General features: G+C 37.9%; 1 protein-coding gene across 1 annotated transcript in view; it reads left to right on the top strand.

Annotated features, from left to right (window-relative positions):
* The first annotated feature begins 47 nt into the window (after positions 1–47).
* The window catches only part of ppp2r5a (protein phosphatase 2, regulatory subunit B', alpha isoform), a 37,154-nt gene continuing 21,764 nt past the window's right edge, over positions 48–15,437 (top strand). Inside the window, exon 1 of the mRNA XM_014999001.2 lies at positions 48–1,090. Coding sequence (XP_014854487.1) covers positions 943–1,090 — 148 coding nt within the window. The 5' untranslated portion in view covers positions 48–942. The remainder of the gene's footprint in view (positions 1,091–15,437) is intronic.

The following is a 15,437-nucleotide window of genomic DNA, read 5'->3' on the forward strand; positions in this document are numbered from 1 at the left end:
AAAATACGCGCCCGTGATTGGCTGGAAGTAACGTCAATCGATGACGTTTCACCCGTCAGCGCTTCTCGAGTAGAACGCAGAGACGAAGAGCGACGGAACGCCTGGGAGCGTTTATGGCTGCCTTCTACACTCGGCATCCAGTAATTTCTTCTCGGTCTTTTTAGAGGCCGTGGAAACGAGACTGTGGCATTATATATTGCGTGGAAATAGCCTCCGACAAAGTCGCTCTTGCGCAGTCACAGCTAACCTCCAGCTGCTAAGGAAGCAGATTTCAACTTCGTCGCCCGTGGATAGTTGTTTTCAAGAGATACTCAACGGAACTACAGCTACAACCGGTGCTTGAAGAAGTCGCGGAGTTGCCGTTGAACGGAGAACTAAGTGAATTCGAAGGGACGAGGATTTTTCATAACTTTTTCCTCGCCAACATTGGAGCGTATTGTTGTAGCGCCGCATTACCATCAGTTAAATTTGGCAAGCTAGCTGGATGCGTTAGCTGCGAGCATAGCTGTGCAACTCGACTGCAGTCAGGATTGTAATCCAGGCAACTTTTAATGATAATGCCTTACCTACGTTATGCAACAGGTAGACCGTTTGCAGGCACGACAGATGAGCATAAACGGTTAGATATTTAGACGTCAATCTGTCTTTTTTAAGTGGTTAACTTTGGGGCGCGCGGCGTTTTCGTCTTAGTTTGGATTTTTTTTTGGGTGTAAAGCACTGATCCGCATCTCACAGTTGAAGCTCTTCAAAGATGCACTTTAAGGACTCCGTCTAACCGACATGTAGACATGACCATGTTGGATCACACGGAATAATACGAGCCCCTAGCTCGGACAGTTGGCTCCAGAATTTGACGCTGATGTGAGAAAGAGGGAAGCGGAGAACCTCAATCATCTGATCTACAGTAGCTCGCCTGCAACCTTCGTGAGTTTGTGCATCAAAATGTCCGCCGTCTCTGCATCCGAGAAAGTGGACGGGTTTACGAGGAAGTCTGTGAGGAAGGCGCAGAAGCAGAGAAAATCCCAGGGCTCCTCTCAGTTTCGCACTCAGATCGCTCCGATCGAGCTGTCCCCACTGCCGCAGCTCAAAGGTACGGTAAGAGGATAATGGAGGGTGTCTGTTGCTTTAAATACTATGTCCTGGCCATTGTTCTGTGTTCACTGTTGGATCTGCAGCAGACAAACACAACCTTTAAAGGAAAGCTGGTGGGTAAATACAAGTTGCTGGAGGAGGCCTTTTTCTAGGTATAAATCAACGCGTCCCCTTGTGTTTGTCATGTCTTCTGCAGATACTAAAATTTGACAACTGGGTGTTTGAGAATAATTCAGAACTTTTTCCAAAAGTGCACCACATTCATGGTTTCTCTTAGCACCATGAACTCGCATGAGATATTGTGCCTTTCAAAAGTATTTATTTCCTACATATTTCATATTATGAGCCCAAAGTACAATGTATTTTATTAGGATTTCATATGCTACACCAATATGAAAATCCAATACAAGCTGTAGTTTTTATATTTCCCCTAAACAACAAATTAACCTTGAGTAATTTCATTTCAGAACATTAGTGAAGAAACTGCATCATAAAGCGCAAAAGGAAACAGACATCTTGGGTAGAAACTTGGAGAGAAGTTTAAAACGGTACGCTAACTGTTATACATCTCCTAGAGATGGCAGGTGATGCATAGTCTCAAAATGGAAAAATTATAGAACATCTAACAACCCACTGAGACTTGGTCGTCCAGGTAAATTGACAAGTTTGGCAAAGATTGTTTCATACAAAGAAGCTGGCAAGAGGAAGTTGTAACTCGAGATGAAAAGCATTGTTGTAAAAGTATGCTATGAGAAGTCTAGCTTTGCATGTAGGGTAGACAACAGACCTTTGGAGGAAGGTAGTGTGGTCAGACATTTTGGTGTACACCTAAAAAGAAGGCTAGTGAAGAAACACTAGCCTTCCACATGACCCCAAACACATGTGGGTAAAGATTGTCCTAAAGTCTTGTTGTTGTAAATACAGCAAAAGAGAGATCAACAAAATATTGTCTCAGAATTTCTAAATAAAAATGCACACCATTTTTATTTAGAGAATTTAATTTCTTTTTAAAAAAAAAAACAATCAAAAGCCATCTCATTTTCAATCACTTTACAATTTTGCTAAATTTGTACTGGCCTATCACGTTTTCAAACCCATGTCCAGTCTACCTTGTCCTGCATGGACTTGCAGACAAATCATAACAAGACAGACGACAAGCTCTGTTACTGCCTTGAGTGAGGAGCTTTTATTGTCAGTGTTTTATCTCAATGGTGGTAGAAACAGTTTATAGTAAAAACAACTTGGAAAGCAGAAAATGACCTATTGATTTTGCTTTTCAGGTTTATATTTTAACACTTTAGAAAAACTGAATAGTGTGTGGGGGGGGTTGGGTCATAACTGCAGAAAAAGTGGCTTTGCTTATCTTCATCCTTTCCCATATCAGGCTGATAAACGTAGGTGTTTAATCGTACTTAATGATTCACATGACTGAAAGGACAAGGGTAAATGAGTCACCTTTTACATACCATTCACCTTCTTTTTCCACCTGATCGTTTCTCCTTTAGAGATTTTTCTCTGTTAAACCCAAGAGCAGCTGTTAAAGAAAGCCTCAGGACAGTTTTGTGGAATGTGGCTCTTTGTAGATTTGTTTTAGTTTATTATACAGCTATGTGTCGTTGGTAAAAATAAGCATGACGACTCACTATCTGGATGGGCTGTCAGGTAAAGCGCATATTTTAGCATTGAAACAAACTCCACAAGTTTGAGTCATAATTTTAAAGGTATATTAGACAAGTTGGTTCCTTGTCAGGGACATACCAGTACCGTTTTCGGTTTTAGTTCTTTTCTTTCAAAGGACTTTGGTAACTAGACAAATCAAAGCATGTTTGCCAACCCCAACAGATGCCTGATGAGAAATCTGCCAGTTAGCCTCTTTTAGCCTGGAGCCAAAACCAATCCTGCTGAGCCTGATAATAATTTCAGTTCCAATGAACAGTGTGTGTATAATTTTCCTCAACGATTCTTCTGAAAAGCTCCCCTCAGCTCCCATTGTCTGTCAAGGAAGTGATGTAGCATATTAAAGATGATCTTGCATCAGGCAGGACTATGGTTCTGTAAATTCCTCTTGGTTTCTGCTGAGGCAAGCTGCAGCGGTTTGATGGATGGGGTGATGCTATGAGGAAGAGCAAGTCAACTAAAAACGACTTGCCTGTTCACGTAGTTGAAACAGATTTGATGCAACTTTTCTAAAGCTTAAAACAAAACATCACAAATGAGCTGATGTCACCATTGACTCATGAAACGATGAACTAGTATGCTAAAAATGTTTACGCTATGGAGCAGGTTATAAAAATGATGACAGATATTTAGCAGGAATTTCATACCATGTGTTTTTCCCACTCATTAATTAAATAACACTGAGATGACTGGAAAAATCATGCATCCATACATGCCACGGTTATAAAACTAGCAAATTATCCATCTATTTTTCCATTTGAAAACTCAAAGGTTATTTGTGTTTGATTTAAATTCTGCTGATTGTAGATGAATAGAACCTGAATATAACATTGTATTAATTACATATATATATAAATGCATTATATTACCGGGATTCATAAAATGTCTGGTTAGGGTTATAGTTGTTGCTGTTCATCAATCTGTTTTTTTTTTGTTTTTTGTTTTTTTCTTTTGTCAACACCCATGAAATATCACAATTAAATCAAGCAGTGATTGTCTGTTAGCAGATCAGTTTTAAATTACTTCAAGTTTTTACTGTACTTTATTTTGAGAGGATATGTCACCACATTTTTGGCTTATTGGGGTGCCAGTTTTACATTTTTATTGTAATATTTTATCTTAAAATTAAAATATATTCTTACATTACAGAAATCATGGGCCGGTAGGAAAGTCTTATATAGCCTTACAGAAATATTCAGTTCTCTTAATCCTTCATTTGAAGAGCAACCTTTCTAAATTTAAAAACTGAACTTATTCACCATTTACTTTTAAATAGCTTAATCTCATTCAGATTTGATAGACACCTTCTGTGAGTTGCAGTCTTGAGGTTTTCCCCAAGATTATTGGATTAGTCTGGACCTTTATTTGACCTCTTGAAAACATTGTTATGCTTTGATATAAGCAATTCTAAGTGTTATTGTACTGCTGCAACATTAACTGCCATATTCCCATCAAATTTGGCCACCCTTTTTGTAGTTGCTGGTAGTTAAAAAATAAACAAAAAACACCACAATTTACTGTGGTGGTTGAGAACAGCATTAGTCTTCCACCCCACCTAAGATGTGCTCGTAGATCAAAATGTTGGATATCGGTTTCATATGACCAGATAAGAGATTTTGATTTTAAAAAAAAAAAAAAAAGAGAAATAAAAACCAGGCACCTTCTTTCTGTTCAAAACCTTTTGCATTACTTTCTGTTGGTTACTACATGACACCCAACAAATGCATTGAAGTTTATAGTTGTAATGAAGAAAAATATGGAAATGTTAGTTATGAATATATCTTGAGATGTTATGCAGCGATGCATGCTGCTATAAAAGCCACTGCAGTTAGACGGTAATCAGTCTGGATATACATGTGGTCAGTTTTGATGAGAGATGCCACTTCATGCGGCCATCTGCAAAAAGGTCTGACTCGTGTTTTAACTTTACACATGCAGCCAATCTATCTGTTAATGTGTAAACACAGAATATAGTAGGGAAAGCCAATTTTAGAATTTTTTTTGCATATGAATAGAGGTGCAAACTATTACTACACATAACCCAAAACGTAGCTGAACTATTTTAACCAAAGTGGGAATTATGCAGAATAATAGGCATTTACTTCTCTTTTCCACTGTGGAAAGTAACTATAGGTATTTCAATCTTCTAATGGGCTCAGATGCCATCCATCCATCTATCTGTCCATTATCTTCTGCTTAATCTGGGATCAGGTCGTGAAGGAGGCAGCAGCTTGAGCAGAGGTGCCCAGATTTTCCTCTCCACTTAGACCAGCTCCTCTGGGGGATTCCCAAGGCGTTCCACTGTTTCCCATGTCTTCCTCTGGGACTCTTCCCAGTGTGTTCTGCATCGAAAAGCTCACCAGGGAGGCATCAAGAATGATGTTGATAACCAGAACTGCTTAAAAATTGGTCTCGGTTATCATCAAGACAGTAGACCAGTTTAATGCATAGTTTTCTAGATTTTGTGCATTACTAACTGCCAAAGGTTACTGCATATAACACCTGTGAGTTACAGGTGCTGGTCATAAAATTAGAATATTGTGATAAAGTTCATTATTTTCCATAATGTCATGATAAAAATTAAATTGTCATATATTTTAGATTCATTGCACACCAACTGAAATATTTCAGGTCTTTTATTGTTTTAATTTTGATGATTTTGGCAAACAGCTCATGAAAACCCAAAATCCCTGTCTCAAAAAATTAGAATATTATGAAAAGGTTCTCTGAACGAGCAATAAAAATAATCATCTGAATCAACAAAGTAACTCTAAACACCTGAAAAAGATTCCTGAGGCCTTTAAAAACTCCCAGCCTGGTTCATTACTCAAAACCGCAGTCATGGGTCAGACTGCTGACCTGACTGCTGTCCAGAAGGCCATCACTGACATCCTCAAGCAAGAGGGTGAGAAACAGAAAGAAATTTCTGAACGAATCGGCTGTTTGCAGAGTGTTATATCAAGGCACCTCAGTGGGAAGTCAGTAGGAAGGAAAAAGTGTGGCAGAAAACGCTACACAATGAGAAGAGGTGACCGGACCCTGAGGAAGATTGTGGAGAAGGGCCGATTCCAGACCAAATTAAATTTTCATCTCCATAAAACTTTTCAGCAGATGGAAGCATGAAGTGCTCCAAAATCTTCTGATAGCTGCTGCATTGATCCTGCCCTTGATAAAACCCAGTGGACCAACACCAGCAGCTGACATGGCACCCAGACCATCACTGACTGTGGGTACTTGACACTGGACTTCTGGCATTTTGGCATTTCCTTCTCCCCAGTCTTCCTCCAGAGTCTGGCACTTTGATTTCCGAATGACATGCAAAGTTTGCTTTCATCCGAAAAAAGTACTTTGGACCACTGAACAACAGTGGTCCAAAGTGCTGCTTCTCTGTAGCCCAGGTCAGGCGCTTCTGCCGCTGTTTCTGGTTCAAAAGTGGCTTGACCTTTGACCTGGGGAATGCGGCACCTGTAGCCCATTTCCTGCACACGCCTGTGCACGGTGGCTCTGGATGTTTCTACTCCAGACTCAGTCCACTGCTTCCCCCAAGGTCTGGAATCGGCCCTTCTCCACAATCTTCCTCAGGGTCCGGTCACCTCTTCTCGTTGTGCAGCGTTTTCTGCCACACTTTTTCCTTCCTACTGACTTCCCACTGAGGTGCCTTGATATAACACTCTGCAAACAGCCGATTCGTTCAGAAATGTCTTTCCGTTTCTCACCCTCTTGCTTGAGGATGTCAGTGATGGCCTTCTGGACAGCAGTCAGGTCAGCAGTCTGACCCATGATTGCGGTTTTGAGTAATGAACCAGGCTGGGAGTTTTTAAAGGCCTCAGGAATCTTTTTCAGGTGTTTAGAGTTACTTTGTTGATTCAGATGATTATTTTTATTGCTCGTTCAGAGAACCTTTTCATAATATTCTAATTTTTTGAGACAGGGATTTTGGGTTTTCATGAGCTGTTTGCCAAAATCATCAAAATTAAAACAATAAAAGACCTGAAATATTTCAGTTGGTGTGCAATGAATCTAAAATATATGACAATTTAATTTTTATCATGACATTATGGAAAATAATGAACTTTATCACAATATTCTAATTTTATGACCAGCACCTGTATATTTACCAACACGGTCTTAAAAACTCTGGAAACAAATAGCATTCTAATCTTATTGGATAAAAAAAGAAACTCTAACATAAATGTCAGATATGATAAACTGCATCCATATGTCTGTCAATCCATCAGTCATTCCAGGTCTCTCTAACTGTACATCCATCCATCAGCTTTCAATCAGGCAAATGTGTCCTTCCATCTGTCCATCCTACTAGTCTTTCACCACTTCATGCGGCCATCTGTTTGTCTGTCATACTATCTGTCCATTCATCAGTAAGTGTTTCATTAGTCCAGCCGTACATGATCAATTTAACCAACCATTCCTACCTCAATCTACCAGTCTATTAGTCTTTGTCTGTCCATCCATAAGTTCATCTGTGTCTATTCATATCTCCCTCTAACTCCCCTATCTATCCATTAATCCAACCACCCATCCAATCATTCATACACTAATCTACCATTGGATTTGTCCATCAATCCATTCAGCCATCAATCATCTGTCAATATGGCCATTTGTCCAGCAATCTGTCCATCAGTCATTCCTTAAAGTGAGGTCCCATTGCTTGAAGTGTGGGATGTAGCGTCTCTACAATTTGTTAAACCTTTTCTGCACAGAAAAGCAGTTCTCAACAAAAGTTTCAATAATGCAGTACAAGCTCTGAGCTTGAAGTCAAATAAAACCATCTTAAACATGCAACATGAGCAGTTTTCCTTCGCATTACCCAATTGTAAATTTAATTTTACAACTACTTCAGATGACACGAAAGGCTTAATATGATTGATTTTTGTGGTTTCCAGAGTAACGAGACCAAGATGAGACATTTCTTGAGTCATCGTTTTTAGGTGATGAAAGATAGTAGCTCGCAAAGATGCTCATCCCCTCCTGCAGTGGAGAGGCTGAAAGGCATATAGCTCCTGTTGTGAGATAGACCGTGAAAAGATGAGTCATTTAGGGACCAGCATTGTTGCCATAGCAGCCTCAAGCCTTGAGAGCAAGCCAGGGACATGTTTGACTTTCCAAATACAGACCGCGTCGTTTAAGGTTGATTTATCTGTCACTGGAGTAAAATTTTCAGCTGAGCCACAGTTCTAACACCAGCAAAGCTGAAGCTTATGTTTAAAGGATACAGTTGTGTTTTCCCTCTGCAAAGATTTTAGATTTTTCTGAATTCCTGCTTTATGGATATGCCCCTGCTTTGTTTGCCTTTCTTTGCTTTTTAAAATATTTTTCTTGGCTGCTTATTTTCAGACCATGAAGAGCCAATGAAATATGTTTTGATGGCACCACAGAAATTATGTTGTTAGAGAAAATGAGCTCAGTGGTTCTTCCAGCTTCTGCTTAACTAACCTTAACTTGCTTACAGTTGTCAGAGCTAATCGCTTAATCACTATCCTTGCTATAACTAGATTAGCTGCCCTTGTGTTATTGGGTCCACCTCTAGACACTGATCCTAATATTTGACCACAGTCTCTTCCGTTGTCACAACTGGAAGGCACCTTCATTAACAGTAATGAAAGTCAGGGGGTCATGTTCTTAGTCCTGCATTAGACCAAGAAATCTATTGCAACAGTTAATAATAAAACCATATTTTCTCATTGGACCATTTAAAGCCTCAATTTGGCTTTCCTACCACTAATTTTTGATTTTCCGTGCAGAGAAAATCTACCTGTCCTCTACTTCAGATGTTACTGTATGTGATAAGCAACAAAAAGCAATTATTGTAGCATCTGTTGAGAAAATTGACATAATGTAAACATTCTAAATACAAATTTTCAGTGTAATTGGGAGATTTCTAAGTCTCCCTTTTGTGCCAATTTGAAACATTTTGATTTATTTTTAAATTGATGCAAGTCATTTTGACATACAAAAAAATAATGAATGAAATTTTTAGTTTCAGCCTGATCACTCAAAAGGAGTAAATTTTAGAAATTGTTAATCGGCATCCGTTACTGGAAAAAACATGTCCTCCCTATTGGTACATTGATTCCTGTGTGTCCCTAACATGCTGTTCCCAGCATGTGAGCAGATACCAATCAGGCCCTTTCTAGGAAACAATGGAACAGATCTTTGTTAGCTAAGGGTGTGTCATATTTATGCTTCTGGCAGATTCTGTTGTTTAATAAATACTTCCTCAATTTATCATATAAATTTATGGAGTCTGATGGCAAGTTTGGTTTGTTAGTTTGGTTTTCTTATAACAAACAGCAATGAATAGAGGTCTGTTCTTCATATATGAAAGAATTGTAAGGTAGTAAAATCTGGTACAAAGTGAAGATGAAGTGTAGATGGTATGGAGAGGTTTTTTTTTTCTTATAGATACAGTTTAAGTAAATTTTGCAATCATCTCTCACCAATAAATGAAATACCCTTTACTACTTCAAGATATTATGTTATTAGTGTTTTAATAATTTCATACTTGGTGCATATTTAAGTGTATCAAATGCACAATGTTTAAAAGATCTGGTAAAATAATATTTGCATTAATGTTTTTTTTAATTATCATTTACTTTCACAGACAAAAAACAATTTAGCCCCAAGTTAGGCACCAAGAATTGTTGCTCTGATTTGAATATAATTTGGTCCACATGCAGAGACCAGCTTTGTGTATGTAAATAACTCGAACTACAATAAACCTACATATTGAACAGGTGCCAGAGGGCACAAGTGGCAGTATTGTCAGGAAGTTGCCAGAGCATCGATCACCAGACACTGAAGGTTTAGACAACATCTCAAGCAGTTGACAGAGTTTAATTGTGAAGCATGGTGGTTGTGATGTGCCGTTTTCTTGCATGTGGGGAGCGCTCTTCAGAAATGCTGCTGATTAGCATGATTTGTGTGGGTGTCATCACGTATTCACCGGTTCTAACCTTGGCTCACTGTGATCTCAGTGTTTTTGTACAACTTTCATGAAGGTTGTCATGTTGATGGGTATCCATATGTGGGTTGCTTTTTGCTGTATAGATTGTGGTTTTGCCATCTGGTACAAATCGTTTTGTCCTCATCGACTAAATCGTTGAATATTATCAGTGATTAATCATTCCTCTTAAGTATTCTGGTATTGCACAATATTTATTAAATATAGATTAAATAATATTGGAGTTGCATATACTACATAGGCTTACAGTAGACTTTGAGAGAACTATTGGAAATTATTTTCAGTCATCAGTTGTTAAATTGAATACAAAATATCCCCAAGGAAGTTATGGATTGTCATGTGGTTGATGCAAAACATCCCACAACAGGTGGTTACTTTTAAAACCCAAAAAGGTTTGGTAAAGTGGAATAATACCTCTCTTAATTTTGTATGTCCTCTTTATCATTTATTTTGTCGTCGACTTAAAACCTTTTCCTCCTGAACAGGTGCCATCTATTCACCTTCTTGCTGTCCTTTGTAGGCTCAAATGTAACATCAGCTGCTTTGCTGGCAAATTAAAGTGTATGTGGATGTGCTGTACATAGGATTTTTAGAGACTGACGTGAAGGCAAACAGTGACGTTTTCAAATCTATTGTTGAAGTAAGACAGAGGAATGTTGTAGGCATCTTTTTTTTGTTATTTTTCCATTCCAAACGTCTCTTGATCAGATTGTGACCTCACTTTTCACCACAGGACACGCTCAAGCTTCAGAGTCTTTTAGAGAGATGAAGAGGTAATAAAACAGCACTTGTACTTTCTGTCCAGCCGGCAAGATTGCTGCATACTGCTCAGACAGGTTTATTTCTATTAGTCATTCACTAAGATTTTTTTTATTTTATTTTTTTTCCTGGGAGGCTGTTTTGGATTTTAAATTTAATAAGACTGTTGCACAAACAACCTAATAAACTGACTCTTTGTTTCTCTGATTTGAAATCGTCAAGAATAACATATTCTTAATTTTAATTTTCTATAATGAAAGCCAAGTTATTGTGAAGCTAAATCTGGTTGTTCGCATAGAACAGATTTAGAAGCAGATCTTGAATAGTGGCTTTTTTTTTCTGAAGTTTTGTAAACAAACCAATTAGCCACAGCTGATAGCTATTAGCATTCTGTTGGCAGCTGATTTTCTCACAATAGCATTCAGTTCCTTGTCCTCATCATCTGCCATAAAGAGATTACATACTGCATGCCAAGCAGTTGGGCACTTGAATAGGGCTACCACAACTAGTCATCAAAATGTCAATGATTAATTGATCAGTTATAATTAAGGTAGATTTTCCATCACAAATTTTATTTCCACTATACAATTCTGTTCTTCATATGGCCTTAGTATTTTTAGTCGAACATATTTTGCATGTTTCTGTTACTTTAATTAGCTGATTTTGGTGTTTTCTAAAGTAATAAGTTGTGCTTGGATTTTTGTTGCTGATCTGAAATTTATTTTGCTAACTTTTAATATGAAGTCTTAGCACCTACGCCATGGCCTCTGTTGTCATTATATTTCAAATTTTTCATTTGCGCCCAGCAGCTGTGATAAATTATATCTGATTGATGGATGGGTCTATCTGCAAACTTTTCAATCTAAAGAGACATTTCCTGCCCTCCGTTAAGCTAAATTAGTAGTTCAGAGTTGCAAATATTCAGCGACTTCTGAGGGGGGGGAAAAATGCATTTTACAACTTTTTAGTAAAAATCTGCAACAGGAAATTTGTCAATTTAGAAAAGGCTCTGGACACTCTCTGTTACCAGTACATTAAAGCCATTCCTAATCTGGAGTCATCTTATTGTTGACTGTACTGACTACAAATGTTTTTAGGTCATGCATGAATGCATGCATTCTTGTGCACACCCACGCGGTCACACTCATTCACTCAGACACACCCTTTCTATCCAGTGTAATAAGAAAAGCCAACTATGTGTGAGTAAAGTTAAATGACAGGTTAGAAGAATGTCAGGAGCAGTCATGCTGTGCTTTTTTTTTATTGCTATCTAAATGTCTCATAAAATTGGACTCTCTGCTTGAAATTAAAATAAGAAAAAATTGTGAAAGTGGAAATGACAAACTTACTGTATCTAAAATGTCAGATCTCTGTAGGAGATGGTATCATTTTAAAACAAGCTATTTGTTGGCAGCTTTATAAGAACACAGGTGATTTAGTTTGATTTAGCTCTCCGTTAATATTGCCTTTTGACATTTTCACTATGTACTTTTCTCTCGTACTGCTCCAGTTACGCTTGATGCTGCCTTTTCATTACAATGTTTTGCCAGCATATTTTCAATGCGCAGGCTAAACAAATGTGGAGTCGCTAAATCAAACAAGTGGCTGCAGAATCCTACCTAACCAGTCCAACAGCTGCAGGATTACCTCCCCCCTCCCCCTGTCTGTCACAGTCCATACATTGTAAAAGACTTGACAATAGCATATTTTAATTGTTCTGAGCTTTCGGTGTTCTGAATGAGAGGCAGGGACGCAATCAAAACAGGCGAAGTAATTACTGTCCTTGTTAAAGAGAACTGGCAGAGCTGCAAACTCCCAAGTTCTTATGGTCAGCTCACCAACACCTTTCTTAAGGATGTTGTATGGTACCGTGTGTAAAATATAAGAATTGCAAATGAACTTTTTTCACTTAACCAATTTTCTATGCAAGATGGTCACACTGGATTTTTAGTAATATAATTTACATTTTTCCAACTTAGTCTATTTTCTCAATTGTTTTATGACATGGCACAAAAAATGTAAAAGATCACTCCTTTTTAGTGTTTCCCAAATTCTTAGGAAACCCTCCTTTATCGCAAGCAGGCAGATAAAAACGTAAAACACTTTTCAGATTTCAAGGTGCATATTGGGTGCTTAGGGTCTGCATGAATCCAAAAGTGGATAAAGGTCATAAACTTAACTTTACCAGTAAAACTACTATAATCGAATATTAAAAGACTATATTTTTAGTTGTACAAAAAGCATCCGTTGAAAACAAAAGTATTTTTAACCTGAATACTTACTTTTTCCACACTTTGTCTTGTAATTTGCTTTAAAATCTCCATGAATAAACAGTATAATTGGGTTTGAGTCTTTTGCCCTTTGCTATAGTTTAAGGTGGAAGAGCTCTATTTGTTGGTGGCACAGCAAATGTTGGAACAATGAGGTGGGAGATGCCAAAATGGAAAGTGATTGAGTAGCCACTGTGATCTTTTGTTGTTTTTCTGTTACAGACATGCATGAAGGAAAGGGAAAACAATTATGATGAGACTAAAAGCAAACAGTGTTTCATTTTAGGTTCGGCCACACTGCTTCCTGTTATCCTCTCAGCCTTAATCTTTTAATCAACAGTTTCCTTCTACTCATTCATTTTCTGGAAGATTAAATAACCTCCCACCCCCTCACACACACACACCCCTAGTTTCTCTTTTGTATGGTACTGTGGCTCACTTTACAGCAAGCTCCATCTCAGTGGAGGTTTCTTGTCTATTACAATAAGAAAATGAGATATGTACAATACAATAAGACATGTTACTGGAAGGGAAGACGTCTTCTCCTGAAGGTTATTACACTTTCTAAACCCGTCATTTAAGAGCAGCCATCATTGCTTTTTCTTCTGTACAATTTTTTTCCACAACTACTGCCATTTCATCACATGAAGTTTGATTTTTGTCCAAACTTGTAGAATTAAGCTGATTCTCATTACTTGAACATTAACTTCAGCTGTAATTGTAACGTCTTTTCTCTATTCTCTGTGCAGTGCTGTGGTTATACGACTGAGCTCACATTTCCTGTTTAGTCACTGAATCTTTCTTTGTTGCAAAGTGTATGTTTCTGAGTAAGTCATCTTGAGGTTTTTTTATTTCCAGGATATAAAATATTTTTCCACTGCTGTAGCTGCTACTTCATCGTGAGATATTTCAGGTTTGCAGATTATTATTACTTCTAACTAAGCAGCCACATTATTATAAGGTAGTAAGCATGTGTAGTGTAGCTGTCAAAATGTGACTTCCTGCACAGTAATAATAGTATTTAACTTACCTAAAAACATATCTGTTTTAATAAGACAAATCAATGTGATGTTAAAATGTCCTCATCAAACTAGACATTTGACCAGTGTAAAATGGCATTAGATTGCATTGGTAATTGCATGGTTGTAATTATTTTGTGTGTCTGCAGTTTGGGGGTGTCCTGTTGTAGTTGCATGTTTAAATTGTAGGGTAAAAAACTAAAATCTGTAAAGCCAAGCTTTTTGCTCTGAAGTCATTTGTAATTTCTTCCCAGCAGATGTATTTGTCATCTGAAGGCACATTAGTCATCAAGAGACCAAAGATCAGTTTTTAATGAGTAACAAATCTGAGGTTAACTAGCAATTACATAGAGATTAGACTTGGCTTTGTCTATCCTTTTTTTTTTTTTTTACCCTGAGCTACTTCCTCTTTTATGTCTTATGACACAGCATGTTCCAGCATCTAGATGAGACCGATCGGTGTTCCCTGAAGCTCTGCATAACGGTTTCTATGAGAAGATTTATTTATCCTCCACTCCAAAGCTTGTATCCACACCAGTTTCTGGCACTGTTCTTAAGTTGATTAATTTGTCTGGTCTCTAAAATGCCTTCATGTTCTTTGTTCTTGTTTTAAGCTTCTTGAGTCTGGTGGAAATATTTTCCTTTTTGCTTAAGCACCCTGAGGAATTTGTGTACTAATGCATCTCTATGTGAAAGACAAAAATAGCTTCACTTTGGGGAAGGCATCTACATGTCAGAGAGTATCTAAAAGGCCCGCCTCTTTTCTTCCCCTCTAGGGCATAAAGACAATTCCCTGCAAAGAAGCACAACATTTGTTTCTTAATATACTTGAGGGAGGGATGGAGGTTAGAAGAAACATTTTAGAATATTTGGTACTTACTTTCATAGCCATAATAGATGATAAAAATAATTTTTAATTGTATGCAAAATTAGCAAAAAAAGAAGTAAAAACATGATTTTTGGACTGTTCTGAAGTTGTTTCTGTTTATTCATCCAATAACCTGCAGAGACCACAGTCTCTGCCCATGTAATTTAAAAACAAAACTGAAACTTTGACAAAAGCTGTGAAGAGACTATTTGATCTTTTTATCCTATTATTTCAATATATGCCAATTGTCTGATTTTATTTTTTTGTTGTTGTTGTGCTTTATCTGTGCCTACCTGTTCTGCTGCCATACAACAGTCAGTAAAACCCACAACAGTTCATTTCTTTGAATGGTTGAACTGTTCCTTTGGTGCTCCCACACTGTTGTGATCCTCCAACTCTTGTAAACAGTCAAGAAAACCTCAAGATTTAACTCTTTCCCAAAGAGCTGGCACATGTCTGCTGCAGAAATATGAGCCATCATTGTGTCATGTTAGCATGGCTGTGGGGGCGTCATGGCTCTTTCATCCTTCCTGTTCTAGTGTGGTATTCAGTCTGCCCTTTCACTCTGGGATCCATTGAGATGTGATACTTTGGAAAATTGGCATTAAAGCAGAGCACTGCACGCTAACAAGTCAGTTTGGTACAGTTACACTCACACATTGAGGTTACTCCCAGCAACAGCCACTGTCTGACCTCGAGGGTTCAGTTGCGTAAGCACTTTGTCAGCTGTCAACACCGCTGGAACATTCTTGGTATGTGTGAAATTATTC

This window comes from Poecilia mexicana, unplaced genomic scaffold (genome assembly GCF_051168715.1).
Source record: "Poecilia mexicana isolate PSO_F unplaced genomic scaffold, ASM5116871v1 scaffold_21, whole genome shotgun sequence".
NCBI classification, from domain to species: Eukaryota; Metazoa; Chordata; class Actinopteri; order Cyprinodontiformes; family Poeciliidae; genus Poecilia; species Poecilia mexicana.